Source organism: Camelus bactrianus, chromosome 13 (genome assembly GCF_048773025.1).
Source record: "Camelus bactrianus isolate YW-2024 breed Bactrian camel chromosome 13, ASM4877302v1, whole genome shotgun sequence".
Classification (NCBI taxonomy): Eukaryota; Metazoa; Chordata; class Mammalia; order Artiodactyla; family Camelidae; genus Camelus; species Camelus bactrianus.
The window spans coordinates 15756431-15776404 of record NC_133551.1 but is presented as its reverse complement, the minus strand read 5'-3'; the positions used below and the strand labels follow the sequence as shown (position 1 = coordinate 15776404).

Sequence of the window (19974 nt, the reverse complement as noted above, 5' to 3'; positions counted from 1 at the left end):
GGAGTGGCCGGAAAATAGGATAATAGCATCTTCCCACTTACCCTGTAGAATTCCCATGAGACCAAATGAGAACAATGTATTAAAACACTGGAAAAGACATAGTGTGGCAGAAAGGTTCTGTGTGATTATGACTAGTACCCTAGCAAGGCTCTAAACGGCATCAAAGTTTCACTCATTTCCTAGCATAAGAACTCTGGGTACTGTTTCTTCTCTTACCACCACTTTGCCTCCCTTGCCTCTCCCCTGAGAGAGAGAGAGGAGGATTCAGCATTGATCGAAGTGGAGAGGTGGGAGGGAGAAAGAAGAAAAACACACAGCTCTTGGTTTCAATGACCACAAAACCTTTTCAAAGTCCCTTAACTATAACACTGCTCATATTTTTTAAAAAGCTCAGCCCTATTGGCCAAAAAAGTTACCCTGACCCTAAGACCATGGCTTTTCAAATGTTCTTCACCATAGCCCATAGTGAAAAAAAATTATACCATAATCCAGTAGAAACACACGTGCACATGCATGCTATGAAACAATATACTTACATCTACTACGTGCAATGCACTCTGGTATTTTCCCTTTCCTATTTTATGTCATTAAAAAAAAAGTATCAGTTACAATCTCCTAATTGATTTCATTACTTGCTAGTGGGCCACAACTTGGACCCTAAGAGACAGGAAGGTTTACGAAAGATTTCAAAAGTATGGTTCACAGATCCCTTGAATCTTTCTTTCCTTTTGCATTTCAAGACATTGCAAAAAAGAAGCAAGTCCAGACCATTTCCTGGGAAATAAAACATCGCTGTGTGCAGAGTTCACACAGCGTGTTGTTTGACAATAAATAAGAGGTTTCTATATGGAGTTTCTTGTGTGTTTGGTTGCTGTGGACGATTAAGCTGGCTGACAAATGAGATTTCAAAATACAGGAGTCTCTCTTAGGCAGGGCCTTGGTGCCCTGTGGAAAGTAGGATCATGTCTCCAGTATCTTTTTGATGAGAACGTTCAATAAGTAACTTCTTTCAAGTAAAGGCCCCATCACACACCATAACCCAGAAGCGAGCAGCATTCCGCCTCAGGGCTGCTGAAATGGGAACACAACGCCTAGATGCCCTTCCAGTCACACACAGATTTAAAATTCACACCGCTGTCATCACTACCACCACCTCCCTCGACAAGGAAAGAATCCACCCCCCATCCAGTTCTGTGTGCTTTCTGCATTCAATCAAAATCATTAAGCTGGAAAGAAACACGAAGGTCATCTGGTCTACCCCTCTCCTTCCAAAGAGGATGGTCAACTAAGCTTTTCTGGCTCTTAGCTGAGCTATTTCCCCTCGTATCTCGACTTGCATCTGTGTTCCTCAGGGCCTTCCCTGTGCTACTGCACAAGCTTTAGATGTTTCTACTGTCACACTTTTGACTACACTGTTTCTCCTACTTAGAACATCTTACCCCTGCCAATACAAATCCCAGTCATCCTTCCACATCAAACCCCAAGCTCTCTAAGGAGCCTTCCCGAAATTCGTCATCCTTTCTTCCTTCTCTGAAATGAGATAAAGCTCACTGAACTCATGCAGCCCCTTGCCTCTTAGACGTTACCTAACAGTTACTATATATTTATTAATTTTCTAACACTTAGAAGAAGTTAATGTTAATAAGAAACTTCAATCTTAAATTACCCTTTCCTATAAAATACGTATCAGAGTAGATAGAAAGGGTTGGCATTTATCATGCAGCTAGTTACATCAGGTAATCATTAAAAAAATTAGTAGAAAGCTATTAATTTCCACATACTCAGAACCACTGACTACAGTGATGACAAATGCCAGTCCTGTTGATTTTTTTAATATGTTTACTATCATATGAGGACACCTGTATCAGACAACTGAATTCTTACATGTATCAGGTAGAGCAGCTGAGGGTCTTCCTTCCTACGGAATGCTGTGGACGATGTTCTCCTGGAAGGAGACTGCGGTTTGATACAAGTCAATCCACAAATTCCGTGTTGGCTTTGCTTACTTATTGTTATGATAGCATTATTGAATTGTATAACTTGGAAAGAATTTAAAGATTACCTATTTGACCTCGGAGGAGGAAATGTACCCAAGAAAAGGTGAGCTAATGTGCTTCAGATCTCCCCTGTAGAAAGTGACAGAGGTGGGGCTAAAATCCAAATCTGTTACCCAAAGAAACCGGGAGCTGGATGGCTGGCAACCTCATCCCACCTGGCTCTTTAGTTTCACTTCCCTGTCTCACCACTGAGCAGCTTCCCCAGGTGCTCAGCACCAGACTGTCTTCCTGCCATTAACCAATTCCCCTATGTTGTTTCGTGTTGATGCCATGACTTCTCTTATCCTGCCAGGCAATTTCACCGTTTATTCCGGTTTTACCCTTATCCGACGCCGCATCTGCCCAAACCAAACAGTTCTCTTACTTTAAACCCTTCCATATGTTCCAGACAAAGTTAATATGAAACTGAATCTAGTGACCACGATGACTATCTCACAAAGAGTCCTATTCTCTCCACCTAGGATTATATAAGTTTTTTCTATCTCATGCTGTATATAGTATATAACATGCTGAAAAAAGACAGATTCTCTTTAATCAGACAGGTAGTGTCTCAAGACACACAACCAAGCAAATGATTACCCATGCCAGTTAAGCAGGGAAAGTAGCAGAGCTCACTGACACCACCAATAAATACCAAAAACATCAGCAGCTCTATCTCAAGAACGATTAACATGACACCTCCTTTCCTTATTCTTGTCTATGTTCTTGCCAAGACACTACGAGGAGAATGAGGTGGTCAAAGCAGAAGACAGGACCAAGAGGAGGCCAGTAAAAAGTCCAAACAAATCAAAACTAGCTACAGAGCGTAGTGATAAACCTCTGGACTCCAGTGGCCAACAGGTCAGTCTTGGTTCCGCCAGTAACCACTGAGTGACCCTGGGCATCCTGCTTAAACTCACCGCTCAGTTTCTTCATCCTGTAAGGGGAGAGTGGCGCCTCCCTCACAGGGCTAGGACAATGCTTGACACATATTAAACCCTACAGAAGTTTTTGTTAACTAAAGTAAATCCTCATTCTGAAATTGTTCTTATGTTCATACTACGTGTGTCTGCTGACCTCCAAATCTTACGAGGACCTAGAGACTACACGACGGTTCCCATCCCAGACCACGTGCACCCTGTACCCTCTATCATGAATTGTTTCACAATAATTCACTTTACACTTTCTTCACTTTGGGAATTAACAGGAATATACTCCTGGCCTCTCTCAGTGGCGGCTCCCATCGCTGCAGCCACCACACGTGGTGAGAAATGGCCTAACGCAAAAGACAAGGCCTGTGAACCCACAGAAGTTCTCGTTTGCCCACATGTCACAAATTCGACCTGTAACCCAGGACTAGAATTAGGGGACAACAGGCGACCTGCCATAGAGAAAACAAAACAGAGGGAAAACTTTGCCCCACATGTGTCTTCTTGGTACAGGGCTCACAGCAGAAAGCAAACTCCCCAGAGCTGTGCAAGCTCACTGTCCCAAAGACTCCCCTCCCTCCCTTTCTTCCTTTTCATCTGACCAGGCCCTTGGCTACACTAGTTTTGATCTTCTCAAGGCCACCAAAAAACTACCACTCTGCAAACCCAGCAAGACTTGTCTGACTCCCCATCCCAGGAGTATTCACATTGCTGACACTCCGTTCCTTCTCACAGCTTCTAGGCCCCCATATTCTCCTGGGTTTTCTGGCTGCTCCTTTCCTCGGGTGCCTCTGCCGGTCGCTCCGTGCCTCCCCAAGGAGTGCCCTGAGGCTCGTCCCTGGGTCCTCTTCTCTCTTCCATCCACACTCACCTCCATGGTGGGCTCATCCAGTCTTGCGGTTTCAAACACCCGTCTTCCCCACCAATGATCCTCAAATATAGATCTCCAGCCTGGGCCTAAATCCTGAACTCCTGATTGAATAACTCACTGAGATGTCTCATAAAATCCTAAACTTTGCTAGTCTAAAACCTAACTCCTGACCTTGCTGCCAAACCTCCTCTTCTGTCTTGTCCATCTCTTCAAATGAGACTCCCCACCTTCCCTTCCTCCTCCCACCTTCCTTTAAACCTTACCAGTCAGCAAGCCCTGTCAACTCTACCTTCTAATAAAACCCAGAATCCAACCACATCTCATCACCTCTAGCCTGCCCTCTGGTCCTTGTCATTATCCTCTCTCTTGAGTGCTGAAATGCCCTCGTAAGCAATTCTCAGCTTTTGCCCTTGACCCACTGCAGTATTTTCTCTAAACAGCAGCCAGAGAGATGCCATTAAAATGTAAGTCAGATCATGTCACTCCCTTGTTCATAACCTTCCCCTGGCTTCTCATGTCACTCAGAAAAGCCAAAGTCCTTATGACAACTGCACAGCCCAACGGAACCTGCGTCGCCCCATCCCCAGGCCAGCAGCTCTCTGATCTCATCTCCTCCTGCTCTCCTGTGCTCTCCCCACACCAGCCACACCGGCCTCCTTGCTGCTCGGCGCTCCTATGCTCACTGCACCCTCTGCCCGGAACACCCTTTCCCCTACATCCACGTGACTTGCTCCCTCACCACTTTCCCATCTCGGGTCAGAAGTCGTTTTCTGGGTGAAGCTGTCCCTCACAACAATTTTTTGCTGGTGGTAGTTGAGGGGGAGATAGTTAGGTTTATTTATTTTTATTTATTTTTTAATGGAGGTTGCTGGGGATTGAACCCAGGACCTTGTGCATGCTGAGTATGTGCTCTATCACTGAGCTACACCCTCCCCACAACACAATACTTTTTAAAATTGCAAACTACACCTGCTTAGCAATTCTTACCTCTCTTCTCTGCTTTATTTTTCTCCATAAGACTCCTCGACATTTTATTTTATAAATTCCGTGATAATATTTATAACATTATTTGCTTAGCCCCAGGAGAATATTTTGTCTTCCCCTGCTGGAGTATAAGTTCCAGGTAGGTGGGGACTGATGTCTGCTCGTGTTCATGGCTGCATTCCTACTACCTATAAGTACCATGTATACAGTAGGTGCTCAGTAAATATTTGCTGAATGAATGGGAATCATGGTTCCCTCAGTTCCTCTTACCCAAGACCGTCATCACCGTCTTCATTAGCTTCATGGGTGTCCTCCGGCGGCTGATGGACCCACTTGTGTGTGGAGACAAGACGTTGGTCTTCCTCTTCACATACATGTAGATCCGCAGGTACACCACCACCATGATGAAGAAGGCCATGAGGTTGGACACTGTCCAGAAAATGAGGTAACTCCTGCTATAGATGGGGGCCAGGGAAGAGCAGGCAGAGATGTCACAGAGGCAATTCCAGCCCAGCGTGGGGACAGCCCCCATAAAGATGGCGATGGCCCAGATGGATAAGATGAGCAGCGTCACCCTCTTCTTGGTCAGGTTGCTGTGGACCCGCATCCGCATGATGGACATGTGCCTCTCCACGGCAATGACAAACAAATTGGTCAGGGAGGCGGTTAAGCTAGTGTCCAGAAGCCCCTGGCGGAGAAACCAGCGGTTGACAGTCAGAGTTTTTGAAACCGGGCCGGTGTTAAACATCAGGTATACGTAGGCGATGCCAGCAAAGAAATCTGCAGCTGCGAGGTTAGCCAGCAGGTAGTAGAAGGGGAAATGGAACTTTCTGTTTTTGATCACTGCTGCAATGACCAGAGAGTTAGAAAAAAAGATAAACAGGCAGAAAAATGTTCCGACACACAAAACAATGACAAGCGTCGTTCCTGTCCACTCATCAGCTGTGTCAGTGTTGCTCCTATTATAAAAAAAGTCCATGCGCTTATCATAGTAACACTCATTCATTGTGGAGAAGAATTGAACATCCTAGAAAGAAATTTAAAGAAGAAATAAATATCACTCTTTGCAAAACTCAATCACTAAACCACCCATTGCCATTGCTAAGCCCCTTGTTCTGGTCAACTCCTGTCAAATCCCTCAGCTCTCAGGGTGAATGCCCCAAGCTCTAGGATCCTAGCCCCTGACCTTCTTTCTATCACAGCATTTATCTTGCATTGGTCATTGTTTCCCAGGTTAGGTGTAAGCTCAGGGAGGGAGGGTCTGTGTCTATTTTGTTCACCATAAATAACCCCAGGACCCAAAAGCCCTGGCTGCCTTAGAACAGGTATTTGCTGAATGGCTGGCTGGCTGGCTGGCTGGCTGAAGGATCGTGGAGGCAGAAATAAGTCCAACACGCTGAACCCTGCAATAATCTACTCTGCACTGGTAGTAAGTACAGCCTAGCATGTTAGCACTTTCTTCTGATGTTCCAGCTCATTTCTTGTTCATGGGTTCTGTTCATTAATCAAGAGCATGTTGGTGATGCCAGGCACGTTCTTGCCAAGACAACAGGTGTTGAGTGGCTACTCTTCACACAACCAGAAGGCTTCCCCAAGAGCTCGATTCTCCACCACTTCTGATACCGCTCCTGATCGGCCTCTGACCGTCTCTCGGTTACAAGCCACAGCGACGACACCCCCTTGGTAAGCATGTGTGCAGGGCTGGAGACTCTGGTCTCAATCCTTCCTTACCTTTTGGTTCACTTCTTCCTTAGTCTCCTAATCCAAATGGGACCAACGTGAATTTGTGCACTGGGTTTTTCACCTCAGTCACTTCAAGTCAGTGTCCTTCTCTGGGCTCTCGTCAGCACAGCAGGTGATAGAAGACCAGGCCTCCATGAGCAAGACTAGGACCTGGAGTTGGACAGACATCCAAGGGTGTGAGAATGCATCCGCCAAGTAAGAGCAAGTCCTCCAGATCCCAACCTGGGGAAGCAGGCAGACAGGCAAGACACTAATCGCAGGACAGGATCTCTCGGAGCCAGAAGTGAGGGAGTCCGGCCAAGGAAGGGCTGGGCAGGGGCTCTAATGACGGGCACCCATCTGTGCTTGTTGGGAAGAGCAGGTGCTCCGCCTCACAGTGGTCTGGCCATGACCAGGAAGGGTCCCATTGATGGAGACTGGGGTCGAAGGCCAGAAAATCTAGCTTCTGGGGAGAATGACCAAGGGCTCTCTCTCAAGAAATGAGGCTACAATTTTTTTTTTTTTTTTGCTGTAGAACTGGAAATCCAGTAGGCCCAGGCACTGAGTCCACTGGTGGGAATGAAGTGGCTCTGACAGCAAAAGCTTAATAGAAATCCCCAGCTTTTAAGGATCTTATAAATTCTGCACAGTACCACATCCAGAATCGGGATAAGCAGATCAAACACCCGTGTGATGTAGTACAAAAGAGAAATGTACTGTAGAGTCTTCTTTCTAATTTATATTTAACAGTATAATGAAATTTTTAAGTGAATTAGATGCATGCTTCTCTGCAATAGCAAATGGAAGGTAAAATATCATTTTATCTGCTTAAAATAAACTGAGAGTGGACTCAGGAGACAAATGGCTCTAGTGCTTTCAATTACAAGGAAGGAGGATTCAATTTTAATAACAAAATAAAAATATTCTCTTTGGAAGACATCCACAATATTGAACTGCCAGTATCAGATAACTCCATACAAGAGACCAATATATCTACAATGTATCATGATAATTTTCCCAAATTAAAAATACAGACATGTGCTAACTTTAATAGCTTCATAATAGTTTCGTATATGAGTGTACCACACTTAACTAATCCCTAACTGTTGGATATTTAGGTTGTTTCCAATATTTCACTTTCATAAGCAAGGCTACATTCTTATGTATTAATCTTTACACACTTGGCCAATTATTTCCTTAGGATTAATCCCTAGATTTCAAGTTGATGAAGTAAAGAATATTAATTTATTTAAAGGTTTCTGAGACATATTGTCGAACTGCCCTTAAGACACATTGTATTTTGAATCCCACCAGCAGCATATGAGAATTTAATAGAAGACACTAATCTAGTGAAATTCAACTTTAATATCCAGGGAGAAAATGTAGCTTTCAACAGTGTTGAAAATGTATAGAAATTCAATACAATCCAAGAACCACATGAGAAATTTTAATGATTACGTGTCCTTTCACTAATGAAAAACATTTATGTATTTTATTTTTGTGTATGCTCTAGAGAGCTAGAAGAAATACATTTCTCATTTTAAAATTATATCATCCTTGATTAGCTCACCAGCTTATCAAGACGAACATGTCAGAAAGATGCAGGAATTAACACACTACCAAAAAAACTTTCAATTTTCCTAATTTCTTTTTAAAGGGGTCTTAACAATTAGTTTTGGTTCATAAATGTGGTTGAATTTGTAATTATATGATACCCTAAAGCCTCACACTTTTACTTCAAAAATCTTCAAATCCAACTTCCCCCATCAAAACCAGAATGGCACACCCTTAGACATACTTTAGCAACATGTGTCCTGAGAATGAGAAGTAGTTTTGTCTCACAAAGTTAAGCAGGAAAACCATGATTCACCAGAACTCCCATCAAGCAGCTCCCTACCTCCCAGCCTCAAATTCTTACTGGAAGAATCAGACAATGAGAATTTTTTAAATTCATATAGGGAATTGGTGAAAAAGATTCCACGGGGTGAAATATTATGCAGCCATTGAAAACCGTATCTACAATGAAGTTGCAGTAATATAAGGAAAAGTACATACCAGTATTTTAATTATAATTATATATACATGTATCTATATATACATATATATTAACACACAGAAATATGTGTCTTGACTATTTTTAGAAGATATAGAAAAAAGATAAGAAGAAAACTCACAGTGTAAATAGTTAATTAAGAATGGTAGAATTGTGGGTCATTTTTTAAAAATTCCTTCCAGGTGTTTCCATGTTCCACATTTTCCATAGTAAATAAATAAATAGACTTTTAAATGGCACTTCACAAATTCTGTCTTAGGAACACACACTTAATCCACTTAATCCATCTTTCTTTGACGACTACAGCCCTGAAAAATCAAAATCAACGCTTAAAGGAAATGCCTCAAGGATTCGCTTAGGTCCACTGTTACCAGTCTCACCAGCACAGCACACTTTATACAGCTTCCCAGCAATAATGAAAATAAGATGGTTTCTACTTAAAACTTCAAGCAACCACAAAACCTCATAAGCTGACAGCTGACCAAATCAGGCCATCACTCGCCCCAACTCTCCTATAAAACATTTCCTAACACCATCACCTCAGCGCCCTCAAAACCGAACAACTGAAAGTTCTGTGAATCAGTAGTTTTGATTTTTTTTCTCCTCTGCCATAAGCAGCCGACCTTGCTGACATTTCAACTTATTAATTACAGACAACCATATTCTCTTAGCTGGAAATTACCAAAAACTTTAGTGAGCTTGTAACAAATGATCTGATCATCATTTCTTGACCTCTCTCAAACCTTCCAACATGATTCTATGATCCGAGCCTAAACATTCCCTCCACAGAGACCCTCTCTGGACAATCCAAAGAAACCCCCAGCTCTCGCCACCAGACAGCCCTGTTTCCTCTGCCAATTGTTACGTATTTTTTGTGTGTCTCTGCCTTTATCGTCCATCCCCCACTGCTAGAGCATTTCGCTCCAGCAGAGCAGGGACCTCGCCTCTTATGCTTGTGTTTACAGCATCAGCATGTGTGGGATAAACAAATGAATCTCCATCCTACACTCTCTCTTCCCCTACTAAAATGAAAAGGTTCAGTTAAATGCCTTTGCTGATCACAGGTCACCCACTAAATATGCACATTAGAGAACTCCATCACTGATTATGTGTTTTGGGGCTAGTTTCTTAGTATCTTGACTTCATCATTACTATTTGGGCGGGGGTAATTAGGGTTTGTTTTTTTTTAGTGGAGACATTGAGGAATGAACCCAGGATCTCACATGTGCTAAACACACACTCTATCACTGAGCTATACCTTACTCCCCCCCCCCGTTGTTACTATTTTTAATTGCTAATATTGGAGTGATTACTGTGTGCTGGGTGCTGGACTAAGCATTTTACATGGTCATCTCCTTTAATCCTCCCCACAACAATTAGTTACTATTAACAAATTCATTTTGCAGGTGAGGAAACTGAAGCACGCTTGTCTAAGATCACACAACTGGGAAGTGGAGGGCCCTGCCTTCCCCTCAGGCAGCTGTGCTTCCGGGCCTGCCCTGTTTATCTACCACACTGCATTTTCCTTCTACAGACAAACCAAACGTCAGACAGACAAAGAACTACAGTCATACTTAAAGTAACTATGGAATTACCAAAATAGAAAGATCCCATCAAATGACATTCAAAGACTGCCTTGCACTATTAAAAAATGTGGGCATTCTAAATAGACTTTCGGATTTTTATTTTGTTTTAAAAGCCCTGAGAAGTAGAGAAAAGGCATTTTTCTGAAAATACGTTTTGAAATTTTATGGTAAGTAGGCCACACAATACAATTTCAAGACTAGTTTAACGTTGCTAAACTTTAATTCTGCCAAATCCCAAGCTGTTTGTGTTTTTCTTTCCTTTTTTTTCTTTTTCTTTTTTTCCTTTTTCTTTTGTTCGTTTTTACACTAAAAGTTTAGAGGGTTTGAATAGTTCTGAACCAGAAACAAAAGATGTTAAACTTTGGAGCTACTACCACAACTTCAAACTTCAGTAATTTAAGGCTTCATAAAATGATGGTTTAGAAAGTCTATATGTGGAACCCAAATGAAAACTTCATGAGCAAAGCTTTCATTTAGATTCTCCCAAACAGCATTCTCTGAAAAGCTGTCCAAACAGCCCATAATGTGGAAACAATTATGAAAATTAAGACATCTGAAAACCACTCAAGCAGCTTATTCTGAGCTGTATCTTTTGAGACAAGCTGCTGCGGGCCTTTTAGCTGGCTTTCAATAACACTTCCTTCTTCCCCTTAGGACGAAATCGGGTGCATCCAGAGTAAGAGTAATTGGTGGTGTGCATGTTTCATTTTCTGTGGTCCACACACGTGGAACAGCCCTCTACTCTCTGGAAACTCCAGCCAGAGGGAGTCGGAGATTAGTAGCTGGTATGCTCACAGCCAGAAGAGAGACCACTCCGGCACGAGCAATCACATTTGCTCACTGAATTCCTTTTAATAATTCATGTTAATGGCAAAATCAGGATAATATGGGAAATTTAAATCCACATATGATCCCTCAGGTTCATTTCAGCCATGAGTTTCAAAGCCTTCAGACTTTCTGTTCCTCTGCGGGAAGCCGCTTACTCCAGACACCCTCAGGGCTCATTTCTTCACCTCATTCAGCCCAAATGTCAATTCATCAGCTATTCCCTTCCCTGCCACTCTCTACAAGAGCACCTCTCCCCAGGCCACACCCGCACTGCACCTTTGCCCCTTCCCCTGCTTTGTTTTTCTTTGCAGCATTTCTCACTACCTGACACTACCCGCCTGGGGCTATGTGGCCTTAGGAAGTCAGGGACTTTGTGCTGTTACAGTGCAACCCCCGTACCTAGAACAATGACCAGCACATAGTAGGTACACAGTAAGTGCTTGTTAAATGTGGAATAAAATGAAGTACACTTGTGCACACATGCTTGCATGCACCCTACCTGTCCACCCAAACTGAGCATGATTACTTTCTTTTTTCTTCTGCATATTCTCTATTTTGGATCTTAAAACTCTTGCATTTCCCACTATAGACTTGGCTCCGAGCCCTGCTGGCTGAGGGGTGTGAGGAGTGGTGTGTGCCACCCTTGAACAGTGGCTTCACCAGAGAAGACAAGCCAGGGTGGTCTGAAGGGCGGTTCCAAGGAAGAGACCTCTCCTCTGTCTGTATGAACATCAGAAATGAAGACTCCTCTTTGAACATAACTTCAAAAGAGGGGGGAACCCAATGGCCAAAGCTAGAACAATTTGAGCAACAAAATAAAGTATTACTGGACTATAACCCAATGTATTAAAAATTCATTAGTCCATATTGATATAAATAAATGACTGAATAAAATAATAAATGAGAAAGAAGAGACAAACCTCCCATGCAGAAGAATTCCAAATAAATTATGCAGACATTCCACTGTAAAGGAGGGGAACATAGCTCCCACTCCTCAAGTGCACAGTGACTTCCTCCCAAAGAAGACAGTATGAAAGAGGGAGGGGTCACTTTTCAATGGAGAAACTTAACAAATAGGACTTTGGCCAGGTGATCAAGGTCAACATCAAGTCATAAATCATGTTGCTTGTCTGTAACCTTGATAAGATATGTTAAGAGTGGCACTTTACTCTGTAATCCTCCTTCCCCAAACCCATAACCCCGGTCTAATCTGAGAAAAACCTCAGACAAATCTCAATTGGAAGACATTCTCCCAAAACCATCAAGGTCATCAAAAACAAAGAAAATCTAAGAAACTGTCACAGCCAAGGGGAACCTAAGGAGACATAACATCTTTTAGATATAATGTGTATCCTGGATCCTGGAACAGAAAAGGGACATTACGTAAAAACTAAGAAAATCGGAATCAAGTTGGACTTTAGTTAATAATAATGGATGTATCAGTCCATTAGTTGTAACAAATGTATCATATTAATGTGAGATGTTAAAAATAGCGGGGGGGAAAACTGTGTGCAGGAGTGGGGCATAACATAAGACCTCTATATATCTGCTCCATTTTTCTGTAAATATAAGACTGTTTCATAAATAAATATTAAAAACAGATTTTAAAAAGAGAAGGGAGAGAGGATGCTATCAACTCTACTGTACTGCAATAAATTCAAAGTAAATAAGGCCCACAGGTTCTATACACAGTTACTTTACTCTTTGCTACGCTAAAACACAGAGGAGTAGCCATCCGTTGGCAATTCAACTTAAACAGGTGTTATCTGTGACAGAGTATTGGGATCCTCAAAATTCTTGGGTGAAGCTAATATGTTGACTTTAGGGGTGCCTATTAAATATAGGGCTGTTACAAATCTGCTACCCCATGTTAACACACTAGACCATTTCTCTTAAGAAAGCTAAACTCAACTTCGCTGAACTTTCATTACTCTGTTTCTTAAGAATGAATGGTAAACCCAGGCACGTAGAGCTGCTCTGATTGAGAGCCTCTGCTCTTCACAGAGCAACCCAGTCCCACAATACACAGAATGCCTGTGCTGGAGAGTCAAGTTCCCAAGACAGCAGCCACACAGGAGGGGCGGGCACACCCCGGTGCGCTTGGGAAGTGAGCAACTTCCGTGCCTCAAGTCATCTTCAGCTCCGAGCGGTGACACGCAGGGGAGAACTCCAGCCAGAACGCAGCAGAATAAACAGGGTACTGTGCCCATGCACGTTTCTGAGCCCTGGAGGCAGGGAGGGCTGCCTGTTGCATGTCAGCTGGTTCAACCGCTGCTTTCTCCCTCCATTGAGTGGGTGGATTTACAAGAGGCCACGGTATACACACAGCTTCTACTCTAGGACTTGTTTAATAAACAACTATGGTCAAGTGTATTGTACCCCAGAGGTCACTGATGACTGAAGACTGCCTTAAACCTCTACATTAAACAGGAAAGCAAACTTGAAAACATACAGAACTAAACTAAATAAAAGAGGTGAGACAGGAGAGAAGCAAGATGGCAGAGTAGAAGGAAGCTCGTAGCTCACCGTCTCCCACAAATACACCAAAACTCACATCTACGGACCCACTCAGCCAACCAGAGCACCTGCCGAACTCCAACAGAACATCGCCCTCTTCAAAACACAAAGATGCCAAAAGTCTGGTAGGCGAAAAGGAAAAAAGAAAGAAGAAAAAGCAAAACAGTGCGGGACTGGTCCCATGAGGAGGGAGCAGCAAAGGAGGACTGGGGCTCATTTGCTGGGTCTCCCCTCTCCAACGGAGGGGCCAGCAGGATGGAGGGAGAGCCTCCAAGGCTCAGATCTGACCCCAGCACCCCTTGACTGACAGAACTGAGTAAAACGGGCACAAAGGGTCCCCACGACACCCAGCCCGAGAGGCGAGCCGGCAGCTGGGGCCGGGCCAGGCCGCCCGAGCCAGGCGGAGGACGGGGGCAGCTGCACTGAGGCGGCCCCGGGGGACTGCAGGGGGCTGCCCGCGCAGTGGCTGGGAGGGGATACGGAGCAGAGCAACCTCGGTCTCACATAAATTGTGAAAAAGCAAAGCAACACGGCTGGTGTGCCCTGGGGGGAGGCGCACCGTAGCCTTTGTCTCCTCAGACCCGCGCAGCCATTACTGGAGCTTCTCTGGAGGAGAGAGGAGGGGCGCAGCCACAGCCGCCACCTCCTCCTGTGGGCAGCGCCCGGGCGGGGGCGGGGCCAAGCCCTGAATCCGCACCCGGGGGCTCCGCAACCTCCTGGGCAGGACTGAGACTTGTTTACAGCCCGAGGCAGATTAGCTCTTTCTGCCCTGGCACCTCAGAGAACTCGCGCCACCAAGACAAACAAGGAGCTGAGATCTGACAAGGAGCAGGGGCGGAGTGGTTCCACACTATTCCCGGATCCGCCTTCGGAGCGCCAACCCAAGGTGGAGCAGGCAGCTGCACAGAGCAGCCGAGCGACAGGTGCCAGGAGAGGGCAGGCGGCAACTCGCCTTCCTGGCAGGAACGCAGCACCTGACCACGGTGCTGGGAGGGGGCGTGATCCGCCCACCTGCCTTGCCCAAGCGCAGCATCTGACTGCGGCATTGGGAGGCGGAGTGACCCACCTGCCCACTGAGTAAGAGCTCAGCACCTGACCCAGTGTTGGGAGGGGGCATGATCTGCTAGCCGACAGCCACTGGGAGCAACACAGATGAGGGCACCAACAAAGGGCCTCTGGAAACAGCAAGCTGAGTTCGCAAAATGGGGTGAAGACACAAAGACCTCTCGATAAAATCATTAAGAGCACACCATCTCCAGGAGAACTAGATAACTGATACTCCTTAAGCCACAGTGCCAGAGAGACATGAGCAATATGAAGAAGCAGAGGAACCACTCGCAATTAAAAGATCAAGAGAAATCCCCTGAAAGCATGGTCAAGGAAATAGACAATAGATCAAGGCCTACTAGATCAAGATTTCACAAAAGGATTGATCAAAGTACTGAAGGTACTAAAAGAAATAGTGTTTAGAGATATAAACTATGTCAAAAATGAAATAGAAGCTATAAAGAAGAACCAAGTAGAATTAGTAAACTCATTTGCTGAGATGAGAGCTGAACTAAAGGCTGTACAAAGCAGGCTAGATAATGCAGAGGAATGAATAAGAGACCTAGAAGACAGGACAACAGAAAGCACCCAATCAGAACAGCTGAGAGAAAAAGAAATAAAAAACAATGAAAACAATATAAGGGACCTATGGGATAATACACAGTGTGCCAAACTACACATAATAGGGGCTCCAGAAGGGGAAGAAAGAACAAAGGGGATTGAAAAGGTATTTGAAGAAATCATGACTGAAAACTTCCCAAACCTAAAGGAATCAGATATCCAAGTACAGGAGGCTCAGAGGGTCCCAAACAGGAAGAACCCAGACAGACCCACATCAGACATATCATAATCAATATGGCCAGAGTCAAGGATAAAGAAATGATCCTAAAGGCAGCAAGAGGAAAACAAAGAATGAGTTACAAGGGAACCCCCATAAGGCTCTCAGCTGATTTCTCTACACAAACACTACAGGCCAGAAGGGAGTGGCAAGATATATTCAAAGTCCTGAATGAAAAAAGATGCAGCCTAGGATACTCTATCCAGCAAGGCTATCCTTTAGAATAGAAGGAGAGATAAAGATCTTCACAGACAAGCAAAAACTCAAAGAGTTTAACAACACTAACCCCATTCTGAAAGAAATATTGACAGGCCTACTCTAAATAGAAAAGAAGCAGGATGCTACAAAAATGAGAAACTCATAACTGGAAAGAGATAACTGCCATGAGTTACAAAAAGAATAAACACAAAATTGTAAAAGAAGACATCTAAATCATTAAGAGTGGGAGAGGGAAGCAAGGAAAACCACTGTGGAAAACAGTATGGAGATTCCTCAAAAGACTAGGAATAGACTTACCACATGACCCAGGAATCCCGCTCCTGGCCATATATCCAGAAAGAGCTTTACTTCAAAAATGACACCTGCACCCCAATGTTCATAGGAGGACTATTTACAATAGCCAAGACATGGAAGCAGCCTAAATGTCCATCAACACATGACTGAAAAAAGATGTGGTATATTTATATGATGGAATACTATTCAGCCATAAAAACCGACAACGTAACGCCATTTGCAGCAACATGGATGTTCCTGGAGAATGTCATTGTAAGTGAAGTAAGCCAGAAAGAGAAAGAAAAATACCACATGAGATAGCTCATATGAGGAATCTAAAAAAAAAAAAACAAAGCATAAATACAAAACAGAAACAGACTCATAGATATAGAATACAAACTTGTGGTTGCCAAGGGGGCGGGGGGTGGGAAGGGACAGACTGGGATTTTAAAATGCAGAATAGATAAACAAGATTATACTGTACAGCACAGGGAAATATATACAAGATATTGTGGCAGCTCACAGCGAAAAAAAAATGTGACAATGAATATATATATATGTTCATGTGTAACTGAAAAATTGTGCCCTACACTAGAACTTGACACAACATTGTAAAACGACTATCACTCAATAAAAAAATGTAAAAAAATAAATAAGTAAAAGAGGTGAGACACAGACTTCGCAGAATCAGCAAATTCCCTCAGTTATCCAAATGTAGTGTAAAGCTTTGACTGTGCTCGCTTTACCAGTTTTATACAATTTTAATTTCATCTAATTCCCTAGGCTAGAAAGACGACAGACATTTTGCCCTTTGGCCTTCTTAAAATTAAAGATGCTAATCAAAACACTTAAAATGAGTAATATTTATTCACAATATAACTCCATATGTTCTGTCATATAGCAAATAAGTCCCAGATCATCATGTAATCACACATCAGTAGCTTTACTGGTTTGTTTGTTTGTTTTTGTGGGATTTTTAAAGTTTTTTGGGGGGAGGGTTAATTAGGTTTATTCATGTTTTAAATTTTTATTATTTTTTTTAAACGGAGCTACTGGGGATTGAACCCAGGACCTCATGCATGCTAAGCACAGACTCTACCACTGAGTTACACCCTCACCCCCAGTCAGTTGCTTTACTGTATGGAGGAGGAGAAAATGTCAAAATTTAAAGTGTGGATATTCATCCTTAAGAGAGATGTTCTTGTACAAAGAACTGAACCCTTCTGTGAAAATATATTTTGAGAAATTGTAAAGCTCTTGCTTACAGCAAATGACTTCCCATGAGAAGAAAATTAGATTTCTTTACATTATAAAATTCGCCACAGAGAACATTTTGGTCCAAACTGTTTGTCCTAACTTGACCGTGTACCACATTCATTCCCTGGCTCACTCCATTTTGTGGTCCAGTCTCCCTCCTCCAGCCCGGAGAAGGATATTTAACCGTCTCTTGCTCCATTTGGTTTGTTGCAAATAATCTGTGGTGGTTCCCAGCTACAGGTCAACAGTGATCTGCAGTGACCCCCCCACGCTTCTGGAAAGCACACCAGCCCCAGTTAGTGCCGAACTGAGTCCTGAAACTCTGTACAGAAAGGAAAATCATATTTTCCAAGGATGTGGCTGTAGTGGGAAACAGTTGTTTTAACACAGGCTTCCGAGGTTCTGAAGGAGAGCACTACTGTTGCGTCATTAAAGCAGGAGGCTGTCAGCCATCCCCCTCCCGTCCCCTCTCCCCTCAACCCCATGCCTGTCTAGTAGTAAAACAGCACATCTGTGTGAAGGGAGCCAGGTCACAGAAACGCACTTAAAAGGCATCTCAGTGCTGTGCCTGATCTCATCCACTGGTCCCTCCGGCTCCCTCTCCAGCCTCCTCCACGTGCAGGACTGTATCAACAGCTTCCTTGCCTCCAGCTCCTGCCAATGAGATGTGCAGCAAGAGATGGGGAGGAGGTGGGGGGCGAGGCTGAGACATTGATGCCCCCTGTGCCCTCCCTGCCTTACAGGCAGCCTCCCCTTCTCCCTCCCCCTGGCTCTCAGGTTGAGGGGTGTTAGCAGCTCCTTGCTGTTTCTAGCTCTGGGGTACTGTAGGATCTCTTGGTTTCCATAAACTCTTCCCTCCCCCAGTTACCATGTTACCATCCCCCTCTTCCAAATACCAGATTAACTGTAAATTGTTTCCTGTGGAACTCCGAGTAATACAGATATCATTTTAGAGTACATTGTAATACAAGAGTGTTATTGGTAAGATTTTTTTAATATGTTACGGATTTTCTTAAATCTTTTAGTAAGATCTTGTATGCATAATATTTTCTGATCATAAACGTAACAACTCTCAGAGAAGAAAAGAGGATTAAACTGTTTTCCCAAAGGCATGGGCCAGTATCACAATTCTTTGGATGCCCCCTCTGTCCCCTTACATGTACCAGAATCCTAGTAAATTTCTCTACACACAGTAAGGGATTCAATAAATGAGTGACTGGTCTATAGTGGGGAGGGTGACATAAAATAAAGATGGCTACACTGGATTCCAACAGATCCCTGCATGCTGAAGTCTACCTCATAGATGTCCTCCAGGGTAATCCAGGATCAGTTCCAACCCAATCTGTGTTCCTGGTCTTGAATACCATGGAAATAAATGACATGGGTTTAAGTGTTAATTTGGGCCTAAGGATTAGCCAGGTTTGAAACCAGACAGTGCAGAGAAAGAAGCAGCAGACTTTCCTTAAGGTGCTATGAGGAAGGTGGGGCTGGGGGTGGGAGGAGGACAGCCTGATGGGGGCACTGCAGCCTGATGGGGGGGGGGGCACTGCAGCCTGATAGGGGGGCACTGCAGCCTGATGGGGTGCACTGCAGCCTGATGGGGGCACTGAGCCTGATGGGGGGGCACTGTAGCCTGATGAGGGGTCACTGCAGCCTGATGGGGTGTACTGAGCCTGATGGGGGGCACTGCAGCCTGATGGGGGGCACTGCAGCCTGATGGGGGGCACTGCAGCCTGATTGGGGCACTGAGCCTGATGGGGGGCACTGCAGCCTGATGGGGGGGCACTGCAGCCTGATGGGGGGCACTGCAGCCTGATTGGGGCACTGAGCCTGATGGGGGGCACTGCAGCCTGATGGGGGGGGGCACTGCAGCCTGATGGGGGGGGCACTGCAGCCTGATGGGGGCACTGAGCCTGATGGGGATCACTGAGCCTGATGGGGGGACACTGCAGCCTGATGGGGGGCACTGCAGCCTGATGGGGGCACTGCAGCCTGATTGGGGCACTGAGCCTGATGGGGGGCACTGCAGCCTGATGGAGGGTCACTGCAGCCTGATGGGGTGTACTGAGCCTGATGGGGGGCACTGCAGCCTGATGGGGGGGCACTGCAGCCTGATGTGAGGCAACACAGACATCACTACAAGGGCTGCCTTTCGCTGGCACCACTGACGCACCCTCCACAGTGGCATTTCCAGTGGCAGGGCCAGCCGTGGGGGATGCTAGATAAGTGCTCCTGTCCCAGAAGCTCTGGAGCCTGCAGCCTTGGTGGAGATGCTATAATGGCAGGTGATCTTTAGACCCTGGAGACACAAGCCAGACATAGTCCTTGAGTAGAGAAAGCAGCATGGGGGCTCAACGCACTGGGGGAGGGGGTGGGTGCTCAGGAGCAAGCTCATCTCTGTGCCATCAACAGTCTCATATTCTAGCATTCCTCATCTCTGCTCTTCCGCTCGCTCCTTCCAACGCAATGCTTGGGGGGATCAGAGGCAATCCTTGACTCTGGAACCTGTACACATCGACACAACTGGAGCTTAAGGCCATGTACACACTCATTCTCCTCAATGACTTGATTCACCAAACTCAGACTCTTTCAGCCAAGAGGGAGGTCCCCTGACACTGCACCGTGGACGCGTGCTCTGCCTCAGGCCAGCCCCCACCACCAGGCGGTGAGGTTCTTGAGGGCCCCAACAGTCTCCTACTCATGTTTGCACACCTGATGCCCGACAGGGGATGTGGGAGAGGGGCATGTGGTCCATGCACAACAAGTGTGCGGTTCGTGTGTTGGGTAGTTTCAGTTGGCTGGTTGGGAGGAGAG

At 44.8% G+C, this 19974-nt stretch overlaps 1 protein-coding gene across 1 annotated transcript in view; it reads right to left on the bottom strand.

The window, feature by feature from the left end:
* LPAR3 (lysophosphatidic acid receptor 3) overlaps positions 1-19974 on the bottom strand; it is a 77022-nt gene that overhangs the window by 43683 nt on the left and 13365 nt on the right. The window contains exons 2-3 of the mRNA XM_074376116.1: positions 6552-6713; positions 5091-5847 (exon numbers count right to left, since the gene is read on the bottom strand). Of these exons, the coding sequence (XP_074232217.1) occupies positions 5091-5826 (736 nt within the window). The 5' untranslated portion in view covers positions 5827-5847; positions 6552-6713. The remainder of the gene's footprint in view (positions 1-5090; positions 5848-6551; positions 6714-19974) is intronic.